We start from the raw sequence: 17,811 nt of genomic DNA, 5'->3' as shown, positions 1-17,811 counted from the left end.
TTGCGTTTCTTTCTGTCGCCCGGTACGAAGCCAACTAGCTTGTTGTTGTGCGATCCAAAGCTTTGCAAGCATGGCCCAGGTATGTGTTGGCTTATTCATGAGGACCGCTTGAGCACCTATACACATGAACAACCCACGCTGCCATCTCCAGCCATTCGCCAACAACTGCGTCGGCCCAACCAACACAGGTTGCCGCTCTGCTTGTCGCCACATCCTCGGGACGAGCTTTGGCTGATGAGCTTGCCTCAAAAAGTAAGCTGGCCTAACGACTGCGTGAACCGCTTGCTCCGCTACGTGACATTTTGCATTCCTGAGAGAACACCCGGCCGTGTATCGGCGAAACGTCAAGCTCCGAATTCCCTTATCATTAAGTGATGTAGCTTACGTGAACTGGGTCCCCGGAATTCTCAGAGCGCTGCCTCCGTAATCCGTTCCTCGCTCCAACACGCGGCCCGTGGCGCAGCGCCTGTGAAGGTCTTCCTCACCTGCCCCTCGACCTTTTCCATCCCTCCCGAAACTCCAAATGATCAGAATCTTACACATACCTAATTGGCGGCACGGATGGTGTGCCAAAAGTCCTGCTTGGAGTTAACGGCCAGCCCGTGCTTAACCACTGGCTGGCGGCCATCCAGCAATGCTCCCGATTATCACCATTGGAGGAGAAGGTACGACGACGCTTCACCAAATGCATAACTTCATGTCAATGCAGCCATATAGTCCAGTTTCATCATTGATGATGTCCGCTAACTGAACGCCTGTGTTGAAAAGCGCGGCACACCTGCCCTCGTTGCTGCCTCGTTGCTGCCCTCGTTGCTCGCGTAAATGCGCCCTACCCGGCCCCGTCTAGCGGGGCTCGGTCGGTTGGCTGCGGCAGACCTGCTCGTCCTGGTCGCCTCGTTTGGTTTCCCTCCAGGGAGGACGCTCCCTTACCGGGACTTTTAACGCTATAAGACCGCAACCTACTCACATGCTGACGTGGGTTACGGAAAAAACGTCGTCGACCCAAATGCCTCTCCTGTGTGTCTGTGTGTATCGCAACCTGGCGGGCTGGCTGGCTGGCGGGCTGGCTGCCCACTCCGGCTCCTTGAGTAGACGGCCCTTTTCACCAAAGGCCACGCGAAGCCAAAACCAACACAACCCGCACCCGCACCAGAAAACCCTACATCCCGTGCACATTTTCACCTACTTCCCATCCCACCCCCCGAACAGGTCTTCATCTTGTGCAATGAAAACAACATCGCTGACGTCCGCACCTGGGCGGCTGATCCGCGTCTCTCCGCCGGCGGCTTTCCGCTTGGCAACGTGCTGAGCAATGGCGCGGAAGACAGCCTCGGCCTGGCCGCCGACGTGGCTACGTTCCTGTCGGTCGCGCCGGCATCGGTGGCCGGCGGCAGTCTGCTCATCGCAGAGGCCGACGCGTTGTGCGGCCCTGGTTTCAGCGTCGCGCGCGCAGTGGAGCACGCTGTCATGCGAGCCAAGGACACGTTGCTGTACATGGCGGCACCAGAGGGCATGGCTTTGGAAGGGGAAGCAGTCGTTCAGGTAGAGGATCCGGCGACGGCGGCGGAGACGTCATCACAGCGCGTGACGGGGATGGATCCGACGCCCGGCGGCATCCCAGACAGTGCAGCGCTCACGGCAGTGCTAGCACCGGTGGCGGTGCTGCGGCCCCAGGCGTTGGAGCGCGTCGTCGCCGCCGCGGCGGCGGCGGGCACGTCCGCGTCGTCGACGCTTGGCGACATGATCTCCTCGCTGCAGCCGGGCAACATTGCGCATCCGCCCATGTACGCCATGCCTCTGGATTGCTTCTTCCGCCTCTCGGATGCCTATCATGTGACAATGACCTCCAACTTTTATGCGTTTTATGCGAAAGAGAAGGCCGGCTACAAGGGCGACGCCGCACGGGCATTGGAGGCCGCACGCAAGTTGCAGGAGCTGCACGAGGCGCGCACCATTACAGGCGGCTCTGCGGCGGCGGGTGTGCGGTTGATAGCGGAGCGCAAGGCGGCACGGCCGCCGGAGCCGTGCGTGGATCCCGAGCTACGGAAGCTGTACGGCGAGTTCTACGACAGTTGGCTGCGCGGCGACCGGCACCACGATCTGGCAGCGATGGCAGGACGCGGCATTACAGGCGCGTCGGTGCTGCTCGGCGGGTCAGGCGGTACGGGCCACTGCGGCGGCGGCGTTAAGGCCGGCAGCTCCATGCCGGTGCGGTTCGCTGATGCCACAACTCGCCGGCACAACGCCAAGGAGCAGCACCCCGTGTATACCACCACCACGAACACGTATGGGCTGAAGACACCGGCGCAGGCTGACATGCCGCTCACCTACACGGCCGCCTCGCAACACTTCACCAAGTCTTTCCCCGTGTCGGCGCCCAAGAGCGCCGGTCTCGTCACTGCTGTCACAAAGTCCAAGGTGCACAAGACGCTGGATGATTTTTGAGAAGAACTTCTAGTGCAGACATGGTTGGTTGTGCCTGTTAGCTTAGGGATAAACGTTTCTGGAGTGCTCGGCATTGTTTTTGGGATGTGCTTTGTAGTTCAGCTTTGGGTAGGAGGTGAAGTCGGGTGGTGTGCTCTCGTGGGAAGCATGGGAGTGTCGGCGTGGGGAACGCTGCATCATGGGGCCGGGGGTGATGCCCGCCGGAGTTTTCGCTCTCTCTGTTTCGCTCTCTCAAGGGGCAGAGGGTGCAGGTGAGGTCGAGATGGTGAGGGACTCAAATGAAGAAAAGCAGTTGCGCGAGGGACTCAAATATGGCCCTAGCAATTTGGTTCCATGGGTCTGTCCATATGTCTGAAATACTGTCCATCTTGGGTCCGGTCATCTATGGGCTGAGTAGGGGGTAGCGCGTGTGAGGGCCGGTGGCTGACGACATTGGGTGGTCATTAATAAACCACTGGACACCTGCAGAACTAGAGCTGCTGCCGGGGGGATGTAGCTGTGGGGGCGCCCTTCCGTCCGATGTGGTGACAGGTGCTAGGCGGGAAAAAGCTGCTTTTGCTGTCCATGGTCAGCATTTATATGCATCTTTCGATGTGCGTTGTTGCGCGTTGCGCCTTACTTCTGTCCTAGCTGTGCTGTGCTGGGTTATAGCTGCGGCTGCTGTGTCTCTTGAAGCATAGCATGGACTGCGTGCCGAGACTGTGTGTGTGTGTGTGTGTGTGTGTGTGTGTTCCTGAGCACCGGGGGCAAGGACAGCAAAAGCAGGACCGATGGGGGTCCTGTGAGAATGCGGGGAATGTGTGCATTAAAACACGCAAACGAACGTTGCGGCGTGTGCGGATGTCCTGTATCTCCGCGTTTTTCATACAAGGGCGGCAAATGGACCAGGTAAGGTCGAGGACACGCCTTTCCGGCTTCCTTGCCGGAGAAGAAAGACCAATGCTTGCTATATATGACCAATGGGATTAAAGGGAAAACCATTGCGACACATGGTGCTGATGGTTGTGGCGGTAGTGAGGTTAGCTGATGGCCTTCCGCTCGTGTTCCTGTGTAGCTAAGGCGCTATAGGTGGGGTGTTGGCCCGGGGCATGACCTTCCCTGCAGCGGGGCCTGCCCGGAAAACCGAGCCTTTTTGGGCGGGGCCCCAGCGCGAAGCGCCCAGGGGGGCCCCGACCTGTAGGATTGCCCATGTCCGTGTGCGTGTGCGTGTGTGTGTAACGGACCAAACATAACATTTCACCCGGCTGAAACGCGTTATCGGTACTATATAGCATTCTCTATTGCAAGGTATCTCGCATGTAGCTAACAAAGATTGTATGAGCACAAACAAATTTGGCTGCCTCCATTGACCGAGCTCATAGTCACATCAACGCCTCTCGGGCTAAATTTCGTCTCAAAAAGGTGCCGTGTGTCTCATCATTGATTTCCGAGATGACAGCGTATGATAACTTGAACACCCAGCTTGTGTTACCATTTGCCCGCACGGGCATTCCGACTTGCCACCAAGCAGGCCGACAAATTTGCTTACATTTCTCTATGAAATACGCAAGTTGCTCATTTGTACATTTATTTTAGCCAATGCTCGGGGCCTCCGGAGACTTGCGGTGTGCCGCGATGAAGCTCGCGGCTGTGGGGCGGATTGCTGAGGCCGCTGGCGCTTCGGGGATAAACATCACAGACAGCACCGAAATTAACCCAGCTTTCGTTACCATTTGCCCGCACGGGCATTCCGACTTGCGGTCTGCCGCACTGTCCATGCGGCATGCACCCGGGATGGATGCGATTCGCGTGGAGCCCGCAGGCGGTGCTGACGATTCCGCCGGTGCAAGCTTAGCTCCCACACCATCAGTACTGCTGCAACAAAGCACATCTCCCACCGCGTTGACACTACCCATCAATTGTCACACGTGCCGCGCTAGCTACGGATGCAGGGGGGGCCCGCCCTTTTTCCGGCTTCGAGGAAGCCGAAACCCGACTTGTCTGCATGCGACTCACATTTGTATGTAACCAGTCGAGGACCCCCCTCAGGTCATCACCTAAAGGGGATGAAGAACAAAGAGGATGGGGAACAAACGGGGTTGTCATCATTCCCTTCCGGGGCTTTGGTTCCCCTTTACGGGACGACCAAAGGGAGGACATTACTTCCCTAGATTCTGCAGCGAGCAAGCATAGCTAGGCAAAAGAATAGGAGAATTTCTGATTGCATGGCCGCAAGCATCCAAAAGGGCCGTGGCAGCTTGCGGGGCCGGTGAACGAGATCAATCCAATCCCAACCAAGAGCTTTTAGGCCCCCCTCCCCAGTGAGGCAGCGTTAGCGAGAGGTGCGTCTGTTCCAAGTCACAATAGCAATCCATATTCGCTCCAACCCATCCGCAAGAGCTACATGTGTCCCACGAGGCCGCCACTAAAGCTAAATGTTGACGAACGATTGAAACAGGCGCAAGCCAAGAAAGATGCTCTTTCTATAATTGCAGGATAACCCAGGGCAGGAGTGGACGAGGGCCCCACAACAGCCACCAAGGGCGCCTGACACGCTTAACAAAATTAGAGCCAACAAAAAAATAAACGTCTACAGGGCAGAAAAGGACGTGACGGGGAAGTGGCTTCGGGGGCCTCAAGGACTCAAGGAGGGAAAGGCAGTGGTGGCATTCAGGTGGATTCAGGTGAATAGGAGCTAATTTACTGCAACATTTGTACAGGCATGGCTGCACTGCCTCCTTGCTTTTTCCAGAGCCGCGAAACCAAACTACCCCAGCATCTGCAATCCGTGGCATTGACCAAAGAAAGAACCATGGGCATGCCAGCGATGCTCTATCCTTTTACCATGCCCTCGTCGCCGCTGCGGCAATGCGGTTAGCAAATAGAGCTGGCCCAAAGCACTAGCAGCTAGGATAACGATGGCTCCGTGTTTGCCGTACAAACAGTAGGGTGATTACCTCTTGTGTACGGCATTACATACCTCCGTCTCCTTGCGGCCCCTTGGTTACCTAACTCAACATCTCGCCCATATCTCGCCGGGGGACTGGCAGACACGGTTTCGTGGTGGGCAGGCTGAGTGTCTTGGAGTGAGAGAGATGCGCTCGGTCGCAGCATGGCTGGGTGAGGCGGATTGCCCGCAGACTCCGCTCTGGGCATAGGTACGGCAGGAAAAGATGTATTTTTAGGAGTACGTGATGGAAGAGAGGGGGGATAGGAGATGTTGCTGCTCATGATCTGAGGAGATGTACGACGCATCCTATTTTGGACGAATTATGTACGAGTTTCAGTACCCTCGCGTTATCGGATGAGGCGCTGTCTCAGTTGTTGATACTAGATGAAAACAGGTCGTTTGCAGAGCTGGAAGTTTAACCGTTACCAGAAGGAGGCATAATCTCAGGAAGAGAGGGCGTGTGTGTGAAAGCCAAAGAAAATGGGTCGTGGCGGCGCTAAACTGCTGTTACAATATCTTTAGAACCCAACGCGGGGCCACACCATCTCGGAAGATTAGAGAGCCGTCATAAAGATGTGAGGCAGGATTAATACGAGTCGACTATGTGGGATGGTAACAGGAAATGGATGCAAAAGGTGTCGGGTGGGTGAAACACGTGCCGCCATTTTTCGTTAGCCTTCTGAGGGGTGTCTCTGGCGATGTAGACTCGTGCGCAATCGCTCTCCGTCATCTGCTCGTGCCATAATGTGTTGAGTCAGGTTTGCAAAATACACAAAGCAGAATCCAAAGTTCGTTGGTCCGAATTTCGACTGAGCCGTACCTCTGGTCCGTTCCGATATTGATGAAGCTGCTATCAAATAAGCTGTTTTATACTCTAGGACGGTAGAGGTGTATTATTTTGTTTCACTTCTGCTGCAGCAGTACCAAAGGGTGCTAAGCCTGGGATTTACAGGAACAAGAAACAATGTCACTCTTCGGTGATGATCCTGAAAGGTAAAACGAGCAGTTAAGAGATTACTGTAACGGGGTCGCCTGTGATTTGGAACGTATGTCGTTACCGCATCTCTCGTTGGGGAAAACAGGGAGCAGTTTTTCGAGATAGCAAGGCAACAGGCGCAGCGGGAGTTTGAGGCCGACAATTCAAATGTTCAGGTATGTTTTTTTGGTCTTCAGCGCCATATGAAAAGCGTTTTTGCAAGGTTCTTACTGGCCGCCGCAGGCGCTTGTCCGTTGGGGAGGTGCGCTCCTGGAACTTGCTCACTTCAAGCAAGGAGATGAGTCTGCGGACACGATCAAGGAGGTCAGCCAGAGTCTATGCCGGTCTTGACAAAAGACCTGCTAGCATGGGGTGTCGGCGGATCCCAGCAACTGAAGTCCGTTCATGTTTGATCCACAGGCCATCGCCAAGCTTCAACAAGCAATATCCCTCGACAACGACCGTACCGACGCTTATTGGTGCTTAGGCAATGCGTATACTTCGCTGGTACGTCGTTACGCAAGGACACATCCGCATCTTCCAGGGTCACAGCCAAGCTTGCTAAAGTTACCCATGTCCCGTCCATGCAGCAGCCCTTCTCCTCCCCCCCGCATGCCTGCGTTTGATAGCGGTTCCTCGTGATTTATCGAGCCGGGATACGCATGGCCAGTCGTTACATGGCTATCAGAAATGCGTCGCTACACATCCATGAGGCACATTTTTCTCATTTTATCTCTCGTTGTCTCACCCAGCTAGCTGGACAAAGTTACGGCAGCTGTTAACGTCCTGGAGCCCCTTCAATACATAGGGAAGAATTGTGAAAGCCTATTTCTTCGTACAAGTGCCACAGAGCATTAGCCTAGAGCCTAGCTGTCGTTACCACGCATCCACGTACACCACTTGCCACACACCCGTGTGGCCAATTACCTGTTTCCCCCCCGCACGCCGCAATTCTTCCATTATATCCCCAGATTGATTGGTTAAATTAAAACTCTAAGGGATGGAAAAACGGTGGAATTACGTTGCAGGGCCCCCCTCGGGCGTCATCTAGCGTCTCGTCACACGGTGTCGTTGGTGTTGTTCCTCTATTACCCATCCACCCACCCTCTATCACCCACCCATGACGCACAGGGCTTCCTGTGTCCGGATAAAGCCACCCACCCTCTATCACCCACCCATGACGCACAGGGCTTCCTGTGTCCGGATAAAGCCACCCGCCCTCTATCACCCACCCATGACGCACAGGGCTTCCTGTGTCCGGATAAAGCCACCCGCCCTCTATCACCCACTCATGACGCACAGGGCTTCCTGTGTCCGGATAAAGCCACCCACCCTCTATCACCCACTCATGACGCACAGGGCTTCCTGTGTCCGGATAAAGCCACCCGCCCTCTATCACCCACTCATGACGCACAGGGCTTCCTGTGTCCGGATAAAGCCACCCACCCTCTATCACCCACTCATGACGCACAGGGCTTCCTGTGTCCGGATAAAGCCACCCGCCCTCTATCACCCACTCATGACGCACAGGGCTTCCTGTGTCCGGATAAAGCCACCCGCCCTCTATCACCCACTCATGACGCACAGGGCTTCCTGTGTCCGGATAAAGCCACCCGCCCTCTATCACCCACTCATGACGCACAGGGCTTCCTGTGTCCGGATAAAGCCAAGGCTAACCAGAACTTTAAAGAGGCCACGAAAGCCTTCAAGCACTGCTACGACAAGGTGCGTGAGCGCTCCGTCCCGGTCCGGTCTGTCACTTTATATAAGGAGCTGCTGCAGAGCTGGGAGGAGGGATCCATCCCCTTGTTCTGGAAAGTACACTCTCCTCCTCCTGGAGTGAATCCCACAATCCACACCCACCCTGCGGGGGCCCGCGGGGGACCCTTTCCAGAAATTATATAATATCAAATCAGCCGTCACGTCATTTCCATCCCATCCTCTTGCATCATAGTCGTCGTTATGGTTATTGAACATATCGTGATATCGTGAATGAACATAATTACTTGTGTCCTATCACATCATCATGGTGACAGGAGCCGTCGAATGATACGTATAAGAAGGCCCTGGAGATGTGCGATAAGGTGGGGATGGACCTCGCTCCGGGGAGGGGGGAGGGGAGGGGCGGGGAGGCAGCACTGTCAAGGGCACAGCAGGTAGCGTGCACTGCTTCCGGACGTGACGTGAGACGTGTCGGGGGGAGCGTTGAAAGCAGGAGAGGGGGAGGTGTGTTTGGGGGCGGGGAAAGGAACGCTGTCTGCTGCAGCACAACAACGACGACGACGACGCATCCCGTTGCGGCCGGACCTCCGGGGTGGGTGGGTGGGGCCCGTAGGTGGTGCTGATGGTGTGTGTGCGTGTGTAGGGGGGGACTTGCGGCCCTCCTGTTCCTACGTTTGATACTCTCTTGCCCTGGCAGCAGCTTCAATCGTGTGTGGTTCGTCTTTCCCTCCTGTTCCTGTTCCTGCTCCTGCTGCTTCTGGGTGATGCAACCTGGGTGATTCCTCCCCGTGAGTGAAGAGAGAAGAGGGACCGCGACGTTGACGACCCACATATCCCTAGACTCCACCTCCGTTACCAACACAACATGTCGATATATATGTTAAAAACCACTTCCTGCCACCCCCTCCTGTACGATGCGATGATCTTGTACCCACCGTCGCGGACTTTTTTGTTAAATTGCGGTTGTCTGCGGCCACGGCATATATGCGGCTGGTAGGCTCCAAACTACTACGACGAGATTCAGAGCCACATAGCGCAAAGTGGTGGCGGAGGCGAGATGGGCGGCGGAGGTGGCAACGGCGCTAAGAAGGGAGCCGCCGCGACCTCTGGTGTATCCGAGTGGGTGTGGGACCTGGGCGGCTGGGTGTTGTTGGCGGCGGCGGTGACGGGCGCGCTGCTGATCGCGAAGGCGACCGCGCCTAAGGCGGTGGCCGCGGCGGCGGCGGCGGCGACGACGTCATCGTCCGCCTGAGCAGCGCAGCGCTGGGCGCACTTCAGTAAGAGTGCCGCAAAGATGCGATGGTATGGCGCGTGGGGGGGCGCCGGCGGCGCGCAGCAGGCTGCGCGTCGGCGACAGCGACGTTGAACAACGCGCCGGTTCCCCCGCGCAATGGCGCTTTTGGGGTTTGGCTGGCTGAGTCGCATGGGGTCGGGAAGAGGTGTGGGAGTTGTGGAGCACGGTCTACAACAGCCTCCCAGAGGTATCTTGAGCTGAGCGAGGGCAGCAGTGCACCCGACCGACCGACGCGCTGTGAGCGGCCCTCCCCCCTCCCTCCAGTGTGATGAGCGGAGAGGAGAGGGAATGTGGCGGATGGAGTAATGGGACTCCGGGACTGTGGAGCTGCCTGCCGGGGCCGGGAGAAGGGGAACAGCGACCGACAGCTGCAGCCTATCTAGCCTATCTGGGCGGGGTAAGGAGGGGGAGGGTAAGGCTAACCACTGCCGAATCCCGGTGCAGCCAGAGACAGTCCTCCGGTTCCCGCAGCATAGACCACACGACCGCGTTTGGTCATCTGCATGGCTGGGTGAAATGCGGCCGTTGCTGCGTGTTCTTGTTTACTACAGCGTGTTCTTCCCGGTCCGGTGCATCCCCGTCCCGTCCCGTCCGCACCCCTTTGGGGTTCTTGTCTCGGTCGCGATGGTGTGACTGTGGACTGTGCTGCCACCGCCGGCGCCGGCGCAGCACCGTACAGCAGCAGCAGGTGCGACACAAGAGCATCAGTAGAAGGAATCCGGCGCCGGTTGCGAATGTACGAAATGTACGGGACGGTTGGAAGTGGAAGGTGGAAGGAGTATATAGCCCTCGGACTTGAATTGATGGAAACGGCTTTGAGGCCATCTCGGGGTCATCGGGCTCGATGCGGCTGACAAGGTACATTTTAATGCGCTGGTGGTCGACGGCTGTCAGGCCAGGGGCTCAGAGGCAGATTCGGAGGGGAAGCCAGCCATTGGGGCTGTGTGGCGAGGAGTGCATTCCGGGGGGGGGGAGGCCGTTTTTTGTGGGAGGGAGGGTCGTAGTGACCTTTTGACTGGGGCCCCCAGGTAACATGGGGTGTGTGCAGCAAGGGGGGAGTGCGTCCCGTGAGCGTCCTCAGACGCGCCCAGACCCCCCCGCACACGCACACAATACACGCACACACACGTGTTGCTTCTTCTCCTTCGACGTTTGTTTTCCATTCCATATCAATCCCCGGGCAAATGAGGCTCTGTCCAGATCTCTCTCTTGGCAGTGGCAGTGGAAGGAGGGATTGCCGAGAGATGCTCTGAAGGTGCTGCTGCTGCTGCTGCTGTTCAATACTTCCCCCCCCCAACAGACCTCTGGCACACCACATTTTTTTGCTGGATTTTGCACTGGGAGGCGTTTGTGTAGACTAACTGCCTTTAGTAATGCGTATAATAAATACTCTTCTACTGATCGACCCATATGCTTTGGAGGACCGTCAAGCCTGGTTGGTAGAGGCTGGGGTTTTAGGGTTTTGGACAGCAGGGGTGTTTCACCACACGGGTGTACGTGACGCCTGGGAGTGATTGAGGGCGGCGACCTGAGGCGCTTTGGATCCAAGGTTGGGATTAAATCACCTTTAATTTTTTTCCGCGACTTCTCGGCATTCGCATGACTGCATAGGAGCTTTCTTTGTGGCAACGTCGCCACCAGCCAGCTGGAGGCCCCATTGGATGTTTACAAAACAAAACTCGGTGTTGTTTACCTCTGCTCTCCTTCGCGCACCCGTGCGGTCGTGTTGTGTTACCTGGGCCTGCGGCTGGAGCTCTTCCTCCCATTCCCGTCTGCAGTCCCATGAGCACTCTGCCGTGCACCGCCCTGCCCTGCCCTTTCCCTGCCGCGCCGGCGGCTCATCGGTATGTCCCCGGCCAGGGGAGATCAGTTGCCGGAGTTGGGACACCCTAGAGAGCTGTATAGCAAAGAACTTCACACGGCACACGGCAGAGAATTAGCTGACTGGTGAAGACGGAACGAAACTGCAGTCTTTCCAACAAAGGTTTTATGTCCGCGTCCAAGTCCATGCAGTGAGTCCCATGCACCCACCTTCTTATCAGTCACACACGTCTTGCAGGCAGAGGAGTGAGGTGACTGTGTCCAGCCTTAGTCAGGTAGGGCATAGAAGGATCGCAGCAGGGAAGGGTTCAACACGTACCGTATCTGGAATACATTCCCGATACACTATGCGCTACACACGCGCGCCTTAGACGGGACGCCGCCCACAGAAAGCGGCGGTCCGGCAGCTGCCCGCCCCGTCCCGGCCCAATAATGCAAGATGAAATACGCTAGCAGTGCTTCCCCCTCGCAAAGTCCCATCACTAAAATTCGCCCGTGCCGACCACAATCCTGTCGGAACACTTCCTTAATGTCGCCCCACTACGCCCCATCATCGGAGTGTTCCGGAAACACGGATAAACCTGGCGCGATGCCACCAGCGTATGGGGGACTGACTATCGCAAATTGACCGGCAGTTCAGCACTACCACTATCGAGCCTGTCCTCAACGCGGTGCGAGGGGGGGAGGGGGTTACCGTTCATGCTCTGGGGTCGCAGGTGAAACATGTGCCCACTAGACGCCTCCTGACTTGTAACCCCCATTCGTCCTTTGTCTGCTGGTACCTTACCCTTAAGCAGATACGGTAACATTCGAAAAAACGTCGTGGAGGCGTGGCGTCGCGCAATGTGCAAACTTGGAGCCGTATCCAATCGTTTGCATTTTGGACTGAGAGCAAAAGTACTCCGCCAAGTCAAAAAGTCAAAGGATTTGCACAGCAGGCGATGAGAGACCTCAGCCGCCACTCCCACATGAAGTTCTCTCACTCACATCGTAAACATCTAAACATAAAAAGACAAAGAGCTTGGAACGGAAGGAGAGAGATGGGAAAAACGGTTTTGGCAACTAAACGTGCGCTTGTCGTTACGTTCCCGCACCTGAATGTCTGTTCGTTGTCTCCCTGTACGTCTGTCTGTCTATTTGTCGGTCGGCCGCCGACATACTGAATCACCGACCGCCAATTCGCCGTCCACAGCTACAGCCGTCACCGCGCTGAGCGGCCCGTTTAGTAAGTAAAGACTTTACTTAACTGTCTTCACTTACATGTTACTTAACCCCTTCTCCCTTCGTCTGCCGGAAAGACAGCACACACCGCGGAGGTCAACACCATCCAAACAACCCCAAGTTGGTAACATATGAAGGCGATATGCCGGTTTCTACTCGCTCACCTGCGGAATGCCAGACTGACACACATACATACGCACATGCACACACACACACACGCACGCACACACACAACCCTTAGACCCGTCACACATATCCTACTTCTCGCCTTTCTTGGCGTCCTTACAGTTCACACACAAAGCAAACACACCGACACATGCATGCATGCATACATACATGCGTACGTACACAAATAGATACATTCGCCAGTCAATTATTCAGAAAAGCACATACACACTATCCCAAGGCGGAGGGCTCCCTCCAGAATGGCCAGGAGGTGCCAAAGTGCCTCCAGTCCAGGGCCTGTTTTGGACCCTATTTCCTATCACACCATTTTGGTCGGGCCAACAATGTCGGAACAACGTGTCAACAACAGCCATCAAGACGCGAAAGACCTGGGTGGCCTGCTGATGGCCAACCCCTCCTACGCCGTCAAGCCTTGGATGACCACCCCACCCCACCCCACCCCACCCCACCCCACACACACGCGGGAAACAGGGAGAGCACTCCCAGAGCATTAGTTGCCTGTCTAGGAAATATTTCGGGGCGCGTTCGTCCGAAACGGTGTTGAGAAAATGTTTCTGTGTTCTGGAGGTGTTTGCTCGCCAACTTGGTATATAGCTGTACGTAAACATAGGCCCAGCCCGTGTCGCAATGTACGGAATGGACGAGCAGCAGCTCTATAGGACAAGCAGCAGTGGCAGTAGCAGTAGCAAAGGCAGCTTTGCAAAAAATCTCTCTCCCCCCTCTCTCGCTCTCCCTCTCTCTCTCTCTCTCCCCCCTCTCCGGGGTGGTTGGGGTTTGGGGCACATTGGCGGCTTCCCGGCAGTGGGCGCGAGAGTGCGCAGAAGGGAGTGTGCGGGGCCGGGGGGTAGTGTGGGGCCCGACCGGACCTCGCCCCTCTTCCGACACCTCCACACACAACCGCGACAACCGACAACCGACGGGGTAGCTGTGCTGTGTCTCGTTGTCGTGTCGTGGTTGCTGCCGGGGCCGTTGGGCGTTTTGGGGGCCTGCTGTCACGACTGCAACAACAACAACAACAAGATTAGACTCCTCCACATCCCAGGACGCCGCACCTAGAGGCAGAGAGCCACCCCAAACGACGACATCCCCCCCCCGTATAAATCCGCTTTACTCGTCCGCGGTTCGTCTTACCCTCTTCCCCCCACCCACCCACCCACCCACTCACTCACAAAGGCGGATAAACCTCCTCGCAATCTGAAGGGGCACATCTCATCCAGGGCCACCTCAGCACCACTGGTGCATCAGTGCTTCAACATCCCCTCCTCCCACTCCTCCCTCCTCCCCCCCCTCCCACCCTCCGTCCCCCCCTCCTCCGCACTACCAACGTCACTCTCACCCTCTGGATCCATCAGGGGGGGACGGCGCTGCCCCCCTCCGCCACACCATCACCGTCACATCCACGGCATCATCCACCCCGGGAAGGGGGAGGGGACCTGGAAGCAACGCGACATTCATTTTCCCCCATCCCGCAATTCACCAGGTTTAGGGTAAACTAAAGACAATGTGAGGTTTTAACGGAATGCAATAACGGAAACCCGCAGCGCCATCATCATCATCATCATCATCATCATCATCACCCCCGCCAGCACACCACCAAGTGGCAACTACTCTACTCTACTCATCACAAGCGCCATAAGGTCCACCTTCTCCTCAACGCGGGGCCCTCGTTCTCTTCCTGACCCCCTGAACCACATTCCGTCATCCGCATCTCCGTCCTGGAGCTCTACCTCCCCTTCACCTCCCCCCCAACCCGAAACATCCTTTCTCCTCCGCCTCCTCCTCCTCCGCCTCCTCCTCATCTCCCCTCAGGACCCGCTCCCCCTCCCCGGCCTCAAGGCGCACAACGGGCATGCAGTGATCAGGGTCATGTTAAAGGCAATCACCTTCCGCGGTGGGGGGCTGCAGTGGGCAATGCCCGGGGTGGGGTGGGGTGGGGTGGGGCGTACCCGGGGATGGGGGTAGCCATCTAAAAATCTTCAGTCCCATAGCCCGAAAACCAACGTCACAACCGCCTGTGGTGAATGAAAACGGCTCAACAAACCGTTTACCGCCCGTGATGAATAAATGTGGGCGCCTTCACCGTCAACGTCAACTTGACGCCTAAACCACCGCCCCCGCAGGAGGCGGCGCCACGACAGGCCGCAAGTGTTGTAACGGCAGTGGCAACGCCATGGCCGCACCGCCCGCCGCCGCTGCCGCCGCCGCGGCTGCCTCCAAAGGCGATATCGGCAATGGCGGCGGCGGCGGCAGCAGCCCCATCTGGCCCCCTCCTCCTCCTCCTCCTCCTCCGCCGCCGCCGCCACCGTACACTGCACCTCGTCGCGGAGTGCCGCTCGCCGACGACAGCCCTCCTCCTCCCCCTCCCCCTCCTCCTGCTGCTGCTGCGGCGGTAGTGGCGGCGGCGGCGGCAGAAGCTGCAGCTGCTCGCGCGTGTTGCAGCATCACCCCTAGCTGTACCTCAATCTGTGCGAAGGAAGGTCGCTGCTCAGGCACCGCTGCCCAGCAGGCCCGCACCAGGTCCGCCACGTCGTGCGGGGTGACCCGGGGTATGTCGGGTCGGAGCCCGTGTGTCACGACACCCAGAGCCGCCTGGACGGCCGTCATACCCTGGGGGGACACATACATACATACATACATACATTACATACATACATGTCGAAGGGAGGAAAAGGAAGCGATGGAGAGGAACACCCCGCATGTTCCGCAGCAGCTCACAACGGCTCACACAACGGCCCTCACAACGACGCATCAGGACGCAACCAAAACAACCTTGCGATGCGGTGGAGAGCGGTGATCATTATCAGTGCTGCAACGAATGCCTGTGCATCTGTATGTGCATCTGTATGTGCATCTGAACGTATGAAAATGGGTGCAAACACGGGTGGCACGCACGCCACGGCGAACAAACGGACAGGTAGACAGGCGTTGAGGATTGTACATATTGTACATATAGGGACTCACCTCGTACGGCAGCTTCCGAGTCAGACATTCCCACAGGACGATACCGAAGCTGTACGGCAGACGAAAGAGAGAGAGGCGGGGGAGCAGGGGCAAGGGGTGCAGGGGGGGTTGGCTGCTGGTGAGGAGAGGCGACCACCCTCGGGGGGTGGGGGGTGGGGGGGTTTGGGGGGCCGCGTTGGGTCCCTACTACAAATGGAACCGGAACCGTCTCAACCGTCGAAAAAGGGCCGTCGTGAACGCGGGCACGTATTCACGACCCACACGGTTTTACCTCCTTCCCAACCTCCTGTATGAGGTGTTACAACCCCTTCTCCTCCCCCGCCTCCCCCTCCCTCTCCCCCCACTCCTTACCTGTACACATCCGCCTTCTCGCTGTACCGCTGGTGCGCCAGCACCTCTGGAGCCGCCCACTGGTACGTCCCCAGACCGCCAGTCAGAACCTGCCGCACCACCACCACCGGAGAACACAAACACCAGCAGCAGCAGCAGCAGCAGCAGCAGGGGACACCGTATCAGCAGCGTCGTCAGCGCCGTCGTCACCGTCCCCAAGAAAATGAGGACCACAACATCCCCTCTCACATCCACATCCTACATCGGTATCCTTACCACCCCCACCACCACACAACCACCACAGCCCCTCCCTCCCCCCCCAAACACATACACACACGCACACAGGCAGGCAGCAAGCAGCCCCCACACACCCCCACCTGGCGGTTGCCGTTGTAAATCTTGGCCAGCCCAAAGTCCGCAATCCTCGCGTTCCCGCCGTTATCCAGGAGGATGTTCGCAGACTTCAAGTCCCGGTGCAGGATTGAGTGGCGATGGAGCCAGGCCATCCCTTGAGCCACCCCCAGGCAGATGGACACGAGTTGGGTCCAGGGGGGGCAGCCGCCGCCAGGCCGCGGGCCGTGCAACAGCTGATACAGCGATCCCGACGCGCAATAGTCCGTCACAAGCGCCAGATGAGGCGGCTCCGTACAGGCCGCCAGCAATTGCAGGACATCTGTGTCGGGGGACAGTGTACGCGGCACGGTGTGATGATGCGAGCCGCGGCGAGGCGGGAAGGGGGAAAACAGGTAGAAGGGTTTTTTTAAGCAGGGTGTGTCGGATTTCGTAGGAGAAAATGGTGCGGGATGGGATGGTGCGGGATGGGGTGGGGTGGGGTGGGGTGGGGTGGGGTGTAGAGGGGATGGAAATGGTTTGGATCTCAGACACGCCTCGTGGCGTTCTTTCCTCCCTCCCTCGGCCTTCCTCGGCCTTCCTCTCCACACCACAAGTACACGTACACGCGCACACCCTGCCTCCACCGCAATTCACCCCCGCACCACGCTCCTCCTCCCTCCCTCTCTCCCTCCCTCTCCCCTCCCCTGCCCTCCTCCACCCCCTCCCCTCCCCTGCCCTCGGGGCCCCTAGCAGCCCTCTCTCTCTCGCGTCAGCTCACTCTTATGCGGGGGCAGTGCGCTCATGGCCGCCACCTCCCGCCCGAACTCCCGGACCACGTGTTCCTGGTCGGGCCCCGCCGCGGTGGTCGGGTGAGCCAGCTTTATCGCCACACGGTGCCCCTGCCAATAGCCGTAATAGACCTACGTGTACACGTGAACGAGTGAGTGGGGCGGGGGGAGGGGGGAAAGACGAACCACGAGTGAGTGAGTGGGGCGGGGGGAAAGACAAACCACGAGTGAGTGAGTGGGGCGGGGGGAAAGACGAACCACGAGCGAGTGAGTGGGGAGGGGGGAAAGACGAACCACGAGCGAGTGAGTGGGGCGGGGGGAAAGACGAACCACGAGCGAGTGAGTGGGGAGGGGGGAAAGACGAACCACGAGCGAGTGAGTGGGGAGGGGGGAAAGACGAACCACGAGCGAGTGAGTGGGGCGGGGGGAAAGACGAACCACGAGCGAGTGAAGCTGCTGCCAAGAGGAAAGAGTGCTGGGGCAGATGTACAGGACGCAAGACTGACCGTGTGTGTGGGGGGGGGAGGTGTCAGGCAGAAGGGATGTGCAAGAGGGAGAGGGGGGAAGAGATGAGGAGGAGGGGGTGCGGGTGCGGGTGAATCACACGACGACGCAATCCACAGGGGGTTTAGCTGCCCACCTCCAAAGCAACACCAACCGCTGCTACTGCCAACCCGCTGCCTCCTGGCGGCATTTCCCCTCCAACCCCTCCTCTGTTACCCCGGCTTCATAAGCCAGCGGATCGCCTCACCCTCCCCCTCAACCCCCTACCAGCCCTTCTGTCCGTCACCCCCCACCCCCCCCC

General features: G+C 57.9%; 4 protein-coding genes across 4 annotated transcripts; 2 read left to right on the top strand and 2 right to left on the bottom strand.

Moving 5' to 3' along the window:
- Positions 1–70: 70 nt before the first annotated feature.
- On the top strand, positions 71–2,445 carry VOLCADRAFT_97973 (uncharacterized protein; the record flags this gene model as incomplete). The annotated part of the gene is made up of 4 exons (XM_002956891.1): positions 71–79; positions 189–252; positions 532–665; positions 1,210–2,445. 4 exons carry the CDS (start codon positions 71–73, stop codon positions 2,443–2,445), a joined length of 1,443 nt encoding a protein of 480 aa, XP_002956937.1.
- A 4,108-nt stretch (positions 2,446–6,553) lies between these two features.
- Positions 6,554–10,949, top strand: VOLCADRAFT_107457 (uncharacterized protein; the record flags this gene model as incomplete). The annotated part of the gene is made up of 8 exons (XM_002956890.1): positions 6,554–6,612; positions 7,482–7,947; positions 7,995–8,075; positions 8,387–8,434; positions 9,070–9,314; positions 9,631–9,763; positions 10,036–10,054; positions 10,667–10,949. The coding sequence occupies 8 exons, from the start codon at positions 6,554–6,556 to the stop codon at positions 10,720–10,722; spliced, it is 1,107 nt and encodes a 368-aa protein (XP_002956936.1). The 3' UTR covers positions 10,723–10,949.
- A 4,105-nt stretch (positions 10,950–15,054) lies between these two features.
- VOLCADRAFT_36129 (uncharacterized protein) lies at positions 15,055–15,995 on the bottom strand (the record flags this gene model as incomplete). Its single annotated transcript, XM_002956853.1, has 3 exons — positions 15,055–15,201; positions 15,556–15,604; positions 15,907–15,995. Coding segments are annotated over 3 exons (285 nt in total), but the record flags the coding sequence as incomplete, so codon positions are not given.
- Positions 15,996–16,274: 279 nt separating this feature from the next.
- On the bottom strand, positions 16,275–16,559 carry VOLCADRAFT_35353 (uncharacterized protein; the record flags this gene model as incomplete). The annotated part of the gene is made up of 1 exon (XM_002956852.1): positions 16,275–16,559. A coding segment is annotated over one exon (285 nt), but the record flags the coding sequence as incomplete, so codon positions are not given.
- Between the last annotated feature and the right edge of the window lie 1,252 nt (positions 16,560–17,811).

Source organism: Volvox carteri, assembly GCF_000143455.1.
Source record: "Volvox carteri f. nagariensis unplaced genomic scaffold VOLCAscaffold_66, whole genome shotgun sequence".
In the NCBI taxonomy this organism is placed as follows: Eukaryota; Viridiplantae; Chlorophyta; class Chlorophyceae; order Chlamydomonadales; family Volvocaceae; genus Volvox; species Volvox carteri.
This window is presented reverse-complemented; position numbering and strand designations above follow the sequence as displayed.